Below are 12,336 nucleotides of genomic sequence, written 5' to 3'. Positions count from 1 at the left end.
AAAGAAAGAAACCGAAAACAACTGGATACAGTAAAGTGCAGTCCCAAACACAAGAGCAAGGCTGCACCTCGGGTTTTAGATGTTTATATTGCAAAACTCTACACAATGACAGACTCATTACAACTGTCTGGACTATTAGGCTACAGCGCGAGGTGCACTTAATTACTATCACGGCTTACGCCAGTTTCGCAGCAGCTGAGTTGAATTGCGCCGAGTCGAAAACCTTCTCTTGCGGCGCCCCCTGACAGTTTGCGCTCTAGACATGTGTCCCCTATGCCACGGGCCGGCCCTGAAAGGAGATGATAAAGTTGCCGTAGCATTAACATACACAGTATAGGCCTAACAGATGCTGTCTGTTTAGCTGTGTCAGGAATTGAGCATCATGTTTCCATCATTCTTCGGTGCTTCAGTCCCACACATCAGTCAATTAAGCACCGTCGGAAGCTCACGACCTCATATTTACACATAAATATAGTATAGTATATATACCATAGTTATTTAAAATGTATTATCCTAGATTGATTTGCAAAAGTCAGAAGAATTGAGCTTCCCAGAGAAAAGATGACGGTTTGACATGAACTGAAATTTTGTTCTTCTGATTCTCCATCACATCCATTTTATTTCAAGGCAGAATTTCTTTATTGCCTGACAGAACAATTATTATTTTTAATAGTAATTATATTTCTTTGAGTAAAGAGCCCATCACAGAATAGCGATTCGGATCCGTGCGTAAAGGCGCGTCAGTGGAACCCCGCCGCAGCCCCCCCACGCTCACTTTTTCTTTTTTTACCATAGTCGTGCGGTCTCGAGGCTCTTAGCATCCCACTTAAGTGCACATCATCGAGCTCAGCGGATCATCTGCGCTGCCTGCAGTCATACAGTGACAGCACGCACTGGGAGCGAGCTGCGCTAAAAGTGCGGAGAAACTGAAACAACAAAAGTCGACTGCAGTTTTTGGACGACGTTTTTGGAAAGTCAGACAGGATTCCTCAGAGGACCATAGCGCTGCTTTTACTGACGGCTGAGAGAAGTGGACCTGCTGCAAACCCAGAGCATGAAAAAGACCGCCAATACAGGTACAGATGTTTTTAAAAAGTATGCTAGAGTACACTTAATATGGTGATACTGTATCACTTAAACTTCATGATCAAAAATTTGCATGTATGTATGTTGGTTTTTTTTTGCATAGAAAATGTGACCTACTTTTGGCACAAGCTCAAGTGTGATCTCTAATGCAGTGATATAAAAGTGCTTTTGTTTTGTAATACCACAAGCTGTATATGAATGGATAGGACCTACTATTTATGAAATCAATGAATAGTTTAGATGAATTTGATGAAGTTTAACTGTAGCCACACAATCTATTTTCAGTTATCCATCAGAAGACTCTTGCTGTGTAAAACAACAGCACTGCCGAATGTTCTGTTTAAACTTTATTTCTCTTTATCTTGAGTTGTCTTTTTATTCCTTTCCAACTTACCAAACTCATTCACTTGGTCTTCATCCTCTCTGTTGTTCTCGGCCAGTTTATTTTGCGGCTGAGTGTACAGCACCCAGGGGAGCAGCTCGAGGTCCCCTGGCTATTAAAGTCTGATGTGCATCATCATCTGTCCTTCTCAGCCTGACCTTCTTTATGGAGCAGCCTGAAGGGGCCAGCCCTTCATGCTGCGCTCTCTTCATGGTCTCAAAGTGCTGCATGTGTGTTTGTGTGTGTGTTTGGCTTTAACAAACATTTTAGATGTTTGCTTCACTCATATGTCATGTACATGCGTTTGCGTATTGTTGTAAGCGTGCTTCTGTGTTCTACATGCATGACACAATATAGTGTGTGCTTGAGTGTGTGTGCGTTATACAACGCATGTCTGGCTTTGCTCAGACCCCATCTGTGCATTCCCCCTCTCTCGACATTTAGGAACACAGGATGGGCTCTGGGGAGAAAAATAAAGTGCTCTGGATCAAACAGACACAGAAATGTGGCACAAGTTGATGCTACTGAGGCTTGTGTTGAAAACGGGACACATATTCAACATGGAGTTTGAAGAAGAACACGTCATGTTCATTCATGCCCTGAAAGACTAAGCTAATATTCACATCTGTTTTTAAGTCATTGGAGGAATGTCCTGGTCAAATCTGTACAAGCAAATTGAAAGGAAATAGCAAGTTTTGTTGTTTTGTTGAATGTTTACCAAAAAAATGACATTTAAACATTTTCTTTTCGAATTTGTGCTAACAGTGTGTTTTTTACATTCTAGGTGGGTCGATACGTGCTCAGATTTTTATTATCCGTGTCTGACAACATTGTGGAAAGGATTCCTACAGAGATAGATCTTATTTTAAAGAGTAAGATCCCTTTTGTTTGACCAGTCACTATATCACTCCTGTCCTAGCCACTAGCCAAAAATAGTAATTTACCCTTTAAGTTTCACATCTCAAGTCTCTGTTTTGAATTCCACATCTGTGCTATTATGTTACACGTGGTCCACATTTGATTTCTGCAGTCTTACCAAACTTGAGCATAGCAAATATCACAAACACAGCAGCAGTCTGGTGTCTTAAGGAATTAGTGCTTGGACATTTAGGGAATCGAAATGCAGGAAAGGTCATACTTAGAGGTGAGGCACTGGCCTGTTTTAGGAGTCTTATCACTAACTGTCAGTTTCTGTCTCTGGAGATCCTCACCGCTTCACCTGAACTGATAAAGCACTACCGTACAAACATCCCCAAACTATTTGCTGTAGTTTACAGCGTTGGTGGATTGGTTGCTTAGAATGTTCAGACTGCCGAGGAGGCTGGCAGTGGGCATCAACAGTGGTCTTGTCACTTTAGGCATGTGATCGATGAAAATAGTTTTCAGGTGTTGTGTCAGTGATTTTCCCCCAAGAAACCAATAGAAGTCCAGAAGTAGCCTACTAGACAGTCCAGGAGGCTTGAAAGACCACATTGTTTACTGAATAATGTTGAGTATTCTGATGCCTTCATTCATTTTTGTCATTAGGCTGTCCAGTTTTCTGATCTTTCTCCAGGCAAGAACAAACGACTGAGCAGCCACGCTCTCTCCTCCTCAGGTCAAAGCTCATAGAAGCTGCAGCAGTTTCTTCATGCAGCATCTTGACCTTAAGGTGTCAAATTATCTGTCAGGCTGGAGCATTTCATGGCTGAACGGAGAGAGAACCCAATTAGCCAACCCGTTCTCACTCCCTGACTCGTCACACATGGAGGCATGGTCAAGAGCCATCCTCCTCAGTTTGTAACGCACTGGGGATCCCTTTAGCATCATAGTTCAACGTAGTGGGGGAAGACCTGTAGCGTCGGTTTTTGATGGTAAAGGTAGGTAGCCTATATAATATTAAAAGAAAAGACCATAGACTGTATAAGAAGGAAAAGACTGACTAAGGAGGTGGTTGTGGTGGATAGAGGGTCAAACGCTCTATCCACGCTATTGGAAACGCTATCGTTTTATTTTGAAAATCTAACCGGACGTTGCATATTTATTGTTGCTAAACGTTGCTAACTCGACCACGGACCCCTAAAAGGGCAAAGGGGGTAGGCCTACCCAGGGCGTTGAAAAGCGACGCCAAAGGGCCTTGACCAAGAGTCAATATGTGACGAGTCGGGAGTGAGAATGTGTAGCCTACTAAGTATTCCGCCTTCTACATATCTGTCTTTGTGTCCCAAACAAAAGTTCCAGTTTGAGTGGGGTGTCTTAAGAGTGTGACAATTCTGGAGAAAGCAGATGTTTGAAGTTGTGCAGAGGTGCAATCTAGAGCAGCTATCATCTGCTCAAACACAGACAAGATTGAGGCCCTTGTTGTTTCATCTGACAGCAGAGCTCCCATGATCGCTCAGCGTATTGGGTCACTTTCATCACCTGTACAGTCAAACCTCAGGAATCTTAGTGTATATGTTTGACCAATGTGTGTACTTTGATCAACATCAAATCTTTGACCCGTACATGTTTCTTACATTTAAGAAACATTTCCAGACTCAAACCTGTTGTGTCAAAACCAGAACTAGAGATGATCATTCATGCAGTAATTTCATCCCGGTTAGACTACCTCTTCAGCTGCCTCAGCAAGTCATCCCTGGGCCGTCTACAAATAGTCCACAATGCTGCTGCAAGGCTGCTGACCAGGTCTAGCAGGACAAGTCACATTACAACCTGTCATATTATATTGACTCCCAGTCAGGTTCAGGATAAAGTTTAAAGTCCTAGTTTTCACATATAGAGCCCTGCATGGTCAGGCACCCATGCAAACGTGTGTGTTTTAAGGTGTCAGTGTTTTATTGACTAAAATGGTCAGCACAGACTATTAACCTTGGTTTGAAAAAACCCTTTCATACCAAATCCGCAAATCAGCTTGTGTTGTTGTAAACATGTTAACAAGTCCTATCATCTCTATTATTCTTGCACAATAAAAGCAATACAATATCTCAATAACATTGTCCAAATATTACATGCAATTATAACTTCAAAGCTCTGTTTTTAGAAATACCCCATATTTTTCTTCTTTTTGGGAAGAGTGCGTTAGATCTATTCTTTCTACAGTCACTCATGCTTAATTGACTCTGGGAGCATTGTGCTGTCTCTTAGATCACCAACAAAAATATGTTGGCTCCCATTCATGATATAAGTCCTGTGAGACCAGGAGCTTGTTGGGCTTAATGAACTGGATGTGCCCATGTTGTTCTGTATTTTCAAGTAATGTGACCCTGAATAAACAGGGAGACCCAGTGGAGTAAATTCACAGTTTTTTTTCTTTCCTCCCCCCCTTTTTTCTATCTATCTTCCTACGCATGAGAGATCCCAATCAGCTGTGCTATATATTCTCATGGTTGGGTCATTTTTGAAAGCAGGCTCGTCCTCAGCTTGAAAAGACTCCTTTGTGGTGGACATTTGCTGGGGGCTGGTTATGTGAATTTGTTGGATTTGATTTGATAGAAGATTTTTGTAGCAACTCAGGGAAGCGTTCTTGATGTTGGGAATTGGTTGTCATGTTAGAACTATAGACTTCAAATACATTGACTATCACAATGCTGGATGACTGGAAGAAACATTCTCATCTCTGCTAGGAAATTACTAATTATTACAATGACTCAACATCTCACTAATGGGAGGGGGGGGCAGGATTTAGTCTGCTGGATTAGATGTAGTCGGTGACATGTGAGACTTTGGCCCACGCACTACATGATTTGACTTTGAATTTTGTTAGGGCATATTTGACTGGGGATGTACTTCTGAGAATAGGCCACTTTTCTAACGCAAGCCCTATCTGGAACCAATCACAAATGTCAATATTTCAATTAAGATTTGGAGATGCTTCAGTACTATCATTTAGTGAATTTCAGTGATATAGCATCATGATGACATGATTATATAGCATGGCATTGTTTTTACAGAATAGTATCCAAAAGAATATATCTAAGCAAATTTAAACTTAAAGCTGCTATAATCAATATTTCTACAGTAGCAACATATCACATGACAATGGGAAAACAATGTGACATTGTGAAAGGGATTGCTTGTTGAAGAATCATCACCTTATTCTTCAATACCCCTCAGCTTTATGGAGCTGTATAGAAAGTCTCTGCTTATTGTTTAGCGGTCTAGTCCACAACTTCACTATTTTGCTTCAAACTCACCGCTCTCATTGTGCTGTTTTGGGACACAGCAGGCAGCCATTTTCAGTGAAAAAGCGCTACAATCTTACTGTACACAACCTGCTCAGCACCATGCAGCACAGACAGTTAGTGACTAGCTGGTGAACATAGTGGAGCATTTAGCAGCTAAAGAGACGGATATTTCCTTCAGGAGCTGGTGGAGACCAAAAACAGAGCTAAAAGAGTGAATATTGGACTTCATCAAGTGGTCATAAATATGATTCCAAATGAATAAGGTGCAGGTTTGACAATACAATTTGTTGAAGGTGTAATTTATATAAAGTACATTTGAAGAATTTACAAGACAGCGGAACATGGTTTGTTGGATAAAACCTTTTTTTTTTGCAACTCCACCATACTGTGTTAATATCTCAAGAAATCAAGAAATGTTCATGGTGATTTAATCCATGTAGGGTTGTAATGTTTTATTTTCCTTAGTAATGGATGTATTGATCATATTTTTTAATGTTTGTATGATCTAAAAAAAAGTGTTAAATGTCCATCATAACTTAGCCATCATAGCCCAAGGTGACTTGCCAATGTTTGGCACTTCTGCTTGATAAATTATTTAAACCTTTAATTAATTTTTAAAACTGTTGAATCAATTAGTTTCTATCAGTTTACTAAATGTGTAACAGATTCATTTCTTGTAGCTAATGCAGGTCATAAGAATAGAAATACTAATCTACGGGCCACAACTCAAGTCCCATCACTATTAAACATACAACAACGTGAGACTGAAGTCAAAATGGTCACAGATCAGCACAGTCACTGATGCACTATCAAATCAAGCCCGGATGATTTTTGGGCGACTGACTATACCCTTGGTTCTAACTGATTTCTTTCTTTCTCTAAAATGCCATAACACTTTAAACTGCAGCATCCATCATGTCATCCATCCTCCCACTAAACCGCACCAATAGGTCCAATAGAGAACCACCAGATGAGGGGAGTCAATACAGCTCTTTATTTCTCTTCAACAATGGGTCTTCAGTGACAGCTGAGCCAGATTCCCTTCAGTCTGAGTCATATATTGGCCTGGATTGCCACCACATTCACTACTTCTCCCTGTGATAACAAAGCTGTCTTTATTACTCTGCTATTCATTGGTGAGCGTCTGTTTAATTCACTACCTAAGAGTCAAGCTGCCAAGCTCTCTGGTTCATAAAACCCTTATCACATTAAAACCTCAGCTTGAAAGCCTCCATGAGTATTAGACTACTTTTATCAATTTTCTTTCGTGAGTGCCAAGTACAAAAGCTCACCGTCTCAGCCCCTAAGGGCTGCTTAGATACCGGTTATTAACAAAAGTTTCTGTCATCGAAAAGGACTGAACTTTTTTCCCCTTAGATAAACTTTCCTCAGCTATTAGTTTAATCCTTTCCCTCCCACTACAGGAAGTGACACATGGGTTTTGCTCTGTCTCTCATTGTTTTATCTCTCAGTTTATCTCTCTTCACAGCTATAACTCCTATCCGATTAAACTTAGCTTTGGGCTCTGAAATGCTTACCCATGCTTCAACAATGCATGCGTACATGAAGGAGACCTCTCTCCCGCTGAATAGTCCTATATACCCTGCACATGCACACACAAATGCAAGCATGACATCATCTGCCACTGTGTCAGTTTGGCTATAAATAGAGATGGTCGGTGATGAAGTTTCAGCTTAACAAAGCCCCTCCCCCTGTGAATAACATAAGGATGAAAACAGGCCATGTCACTGCTGCTTATCATGATAAGCAGCCAGCCAGTCATGAATGATTTTGCCGCATGTTCATTAAAGAAACACCTGATGTTACAAGCAGATGTCATTAGTAAAGCATGGGCTGATCATAATGAGATCATCACTGTTACTTGCGTTTTTGTGATTTTTGTAGTATAGCGAATAGCATTACTTTACATAACTCATTCTTTTACAGAGATTTAAATTCTAGTAACAAGTTTACTGTAATGTTTTCCAACAATCCAACAATTTCCTCTATTATGTAAAATTCATCTTTCAGCCTTTCAATTTAAATTTTTTTTTCACATTAAGATCTTCATACAATGATGAGCGAAAGCAGAAATGTGATTCAAATGTGTATTGAATCACCATTGACAAACATATGTTGGTGGATAGGATCAGAATTGATTAATATTCCGCCTATTTTCTTAATGAATGGTTTGGTCAGTACAATATCAGTGAGAACTGCCCATCACAGTTATCTAAAGTCCAATGTGATGTCATCAAATGTTTTGCCGTCTAACAGTCCAAGATCCCAAGATGTTTAATTTACTATAATATTTAAACAAAGGAAAAGCTACAAATCCTCACATTTGAGAAGCTTCAACCAGAAAATATTTTCAATACATCTATTTGGTTGATATTATTGACTGATATTAAACATCAGCATGTAGGGAAGCCTTATCAAAAGTATTCATCTCTTGTAATTATATCAAAAAACGGATATTGGCCAATATATCCTTATCTGATTTTTAAACTTTCTATATTGACTGAGAATATTGGTCGGGCCCTACCAAGAAGTGTTTTTTTTGGGGCGGGGGGGGATTCAGAAACCTCAAGTGCTAATGAATTATACATACCCATTACGTGATGTCTTACTGTAATACTGCATAGATACAGTATGTCTTGCATTTATTTGGGCCATGCTCTGTCGCCAAGCTCCACATGAACAGAGATCACTGCTGAGCTTATGTGTCAGGAGCTAGCTTTGTGTGTGTCTGCGCACACGTGTCTGTGTACATGTGTGCGTATGTGTGTAGAGTATGCGTAGACTGTCTGGGTCCGAGTTGTGGATTTAGACATCAGGAGCTTGGCATGCTGATTATAGAGGTCTGAAGCCACAGGGAACCACAGGAACTCTTTTCTCATTCTCCCTTCTCTTTCTCTCTCCAGCGTCATCCTTCCATCAGTTCAGGCTAATTAGCAGAGATGGAGGTGAAAGCAGCAGCCCTCGGGCTGGTGGGGTTGGGTTCTGTGCCTTATGATAATCAGCCAAATCACATAGCTTTGCTCCTCTCATCCATGCTCTATCTAAGCCTACCTTTACTCAATTACCTAATGCACGGTTAAGCAGTGTGGATTGTAACAGTACAAAGCACAATGAGGTACATTACATACCGTAGCAAACACTAAGCGCTGCTGACAGACTGTTATTGTTCCAGCTTAACTAATTTCATATGGATTTGTGAAGCTAACATTTTAGGTTGGTTTTACTCTTGCCTCAGTGCCACGCAAAGCCACAAAAGGAGTTCTTACAAAGATCCTGCAGAATGGATGAAAGGTGCTGATACTTCCACGGTGGCTTCTGCTCTATCTGCAAAATCCACATAGTGTCCACATACGTATCAAATGCTACAACAGACCCCTTCTTTCCTGCAAGGGATCTGGAACTTTGAGGATATCCCATACATAGCCTGCTGCCAGTTCCTACCTCCCACTCACATCTAATGATTACCTTATGGTGAGGAGGAAATAGCCAGCAGTGTTACCACAGCCATGCTGGGACAGACAAACTGCATTACTAGCACTTTTATACTGCTTCTGACAGTCCAAATGACCTGAAAGTGGGATTTAAATTGTCAGAGGACTGGAAGAGAGGAGCCTACATGAGTTAAACTGCATGAGTATGTTATAAAGGGAGGGGGGTTTCTGTGAATTGGATTTGACTGGACTGACTGTGTGAGTGTGCTCCTCCACATATGCATGTGTGTGTGTGTGTGTGTGTGTGTGTGTGTGTGTGTGTGTGTCATGTATTGGTAATCATCATGATCTTGCAGAGGATCGGTCGCGTACGTTTCAGCAATGCTGACTGGAAGTAGTGCCAGTTGCTGACTCAACATCAGTAACGACTTTGGCCATGAGTTTTGCACTTTGTTTTGACGACTGATTTTATGAGCTGTGAAACATCTTCAGTGGTTGCGAATATGTGAATTATAGAGGTCAGTGTTGGGATTTATCATTTCTCAGTGGATTATTAATTGTGCTGGAGGATATTCAGATCCTGCCCATTTCAGATTTTGTTGTATTTTTCCTAGCAGCAGGGCTGTAGGGATGACAATGTCGGTCCCCCACTTTGGTCCAAACTGAAATATCTCTAACTGTTAGACACACGACCATGACCTTTTGTACAGACATTTGTGTTTACCAAAGGATGAAACTGTAAAAATGACATTCCCATTCATTGCTTATTCACATAAAATGGATGTAGCATTTTGAGTTGTCATGAGTAAATATTTATTGTTACTTTTATGATTTTCACAATTTTACCATCATTTTGTAAAACTTTCCAGTAGTTAAGGAGAACCAGAAAGGTCAGATGAGTACATGGGAATCTCAAAAGGGGGTTTCCCGACAAAGTTGTTATAAATTGCATATGAATGATATGTTTACAATTCTCAGACAATCACTCATACCTTTTATTGAATCCAGGCTGACTTTGTTCACTTAACCAAACGGGTCAGCAGTTCTGAATCTGCACGGAAATACCGCTCTAGTGAATGGGTAGCAGACTGGGCGATATGGCTTTCATTTTTACCTGACATGCATTGTTTTGAACTTATCTGATGCAACGTAAAAAATAAAATCACATCAAGTCATTGAGTTTATATTAAAGAACAACAGTAGACCCACTCTCCCGTCCATTTTGCTCCCCTACACTTGGTCCGATTCAGTGGGAATCGCTTGTGGGGCCTTGTGGCTGCCATTAAGTCTGATTGGATAATAGAGATACAATCAGATCTTCTTACTCCCACATCGCTGTAATGATTACTGTCTTACAGTGTCTCAGTAACTCCTGGGCGTATTCTGGATATCAAATTGTATTTAAGAGGATTGCTTGTCAAAAATGTAAACCCACAGCTGTTATTATAGAAAAACACAGAGAACCAACATCATTATCAGTGTTATTGTTACAGATCACTCAGATGATGAGTTTCAGTGTTATTTAGAAGATCGGTTGCCCATTATTTGGTACTTCCCTAATTCAGTAAAGAGAGGTAAATATTTCTGGAACAAGCCATGGGAGATTTTTGTGTTGGATTTACTCATGGTTTGCGTGAGAGTGTGGGGTCCGGATTTAAATTTGGCACTTGTAGATGAGTGATGTGAAGAGTTGTGTCGTCCATGTACATGCCCCAGGTTGGATGTGTAGGCTGGAGCAACAGCAGCAGGGGACACAAATGAGGAGGACATCTCTCTCTCTCTCTCTCTCTCTCTCTCTCTCTCTCTCTCTCTGTCACTCTCTTTGTGCATATGTGTGGGTCTAATGGAGACAAGGCAGGGGGAAGATGAGTGCCGTGTAGCGCTCTGGTGAGGTCATCAGACTGTGGCTAGAGGCATCACATCACACTGTTTTCCCTTTTTAGTTCCACACCTTCTCCTATGTGCAGATGGGATTTTTGGGGATTTGAGGGACTAAACAGAGTGTGCAGTGTGTGTGTGTGTGTGTGTAGTTAAGCATTCCTGTAAGTATGTCACATACAGATATATGTTTGAGTCATAGTGTGAATTTGTTGTGTGAATTTTGGGAGGTGCATGTCTGTATACGTGAAGCCAGATTTATTTTGTGGAGTTATGGTGTAGCAAAAGAGCTTTTGTATACCACGTAACTGTACAGTAAGCTATGCTGTAGCTAAAGTGCACCTCCTCAAAAATCTAACCACACAACAGGGCTTCGGTGGATATGACATGAACTGTGATTCAGCTTGGGCTGCTGCTTTTCTTTTGCTGTTTTGTTGCAGATTGTGAAGATTGTGGAAGGAAAGAAAGGAAGGAAACACCAAGCAAGTTGAAGAAAGACTCCATTATCCTTTCTTTATCTGTAGCAGCAAATTAATCTCACAGACATTTTTGTTCAATAGTGAGATGGGCCTGTGAGTTCACTCATTCGTTTTAATTATTTACACCTGTACTTTTATTGTTACATGCCAAAATGTCTTCTTTGGAAAAGGCCTATTGCAAAGCACAGTATTACTTCAACACATCTATCTAGCTGATATGAATACGTGAGGCACTTATGGCGTGGCTGCTGCACACCGTGGCACACATGTATAATTCCACCTTTAGATTTTAGTTTGTGTGTGCATGAGTAGATCCTTTCTTCTTCCCCTCCACTTACTCCTTTGACTACTTCCAGCGCTCACTCCTCTTCCTCTCTCTCTCCTCTTATCTTTTATCTTCTTCCCAGTGTTCTTTCTCCTTCATTGTGCATCGCTGCCCTGCAGACATCCCTTTAGTGTTGGCTGGCATGCTGGTGATTCTTTTGCTTGACTGTTATGCAACCAAATTTAGAATGTTTGAGTCACGCGTTTGGCCATAGGTCGTGCTCTGAAGTGACAGCTTACATTAATGTGCCCCCCAAGGCTCCCCATCCACCCTTAGTCAATGTGTGATACACTGCTTTTTTGTGTGTGTGTTTGAGTTTGTATGCATGAGTGAACAAGCACACGTGCTTGTCTGTGCCTCACGACCATCTGCCTCATCGGGTGCAAATATAGGCTACGTGTTTTGTGTGTTTACATGGTGTATCGTCATGCAAGAGAAAACTGCTCTTATAACCCTTTAAGTTTGTGTGTCTGGTTTTAAGTGGAATTTCAAGTGTTCATATGCATTTGTGTAAGTGTGTGTTGTGGGAGGGTCTGGCTGTATCTTGCCAGAAGGTTGGGATGATGAAGAG

At 40.9% G+C, this 12,336-nt stretch overlaps 1 protein-coding gene across 1 annotated transcript in view; it reads left to right on the top strand.

Annotated features, from left to right (window-relative positions):
- Window positions 1–1,039: 1,039 nt before the first annotated feature.
- Window positions 1,040–12,336, top strand: part of sept9b (septin 9b) — a 73,850-nt gene continuing 62,553 nt past the window's right edge. The window contains exon 1 of the mRNA XM_046046870.1: window positions 1,040–1,076. Within this exon, the coding sequence (XP_045902826.1) occupies window positions 1,055–1,076 (22 nt within the window). The 5' untranslated portion in view covers window positions 1,040–1,054. The remainder of the gene's footprint in view (window positions 1,077–12,336) is intronic.

The sequence above is a fragment of the Micropterus dolomieu genome, linkage group LG04 (assembly GCF_021292245.1).
Source record: "Micropterus dolomieu isolate WLL.071019.BEF.003 ecotype Adirondacks linkage group LG04, ASM2129224v1, whole genome shotgun sequence".
NCBI lineage: Eukaryota > Metazoa > Chordata > Actinopteri > Centrarchiformes > Centrarchidae > Micropterus > Micropterus dolomieu.
Note: the sequence above shows the minus strand (reverse complement) of the source record. Positions and strands in the feature narration are given on the sequence as shown.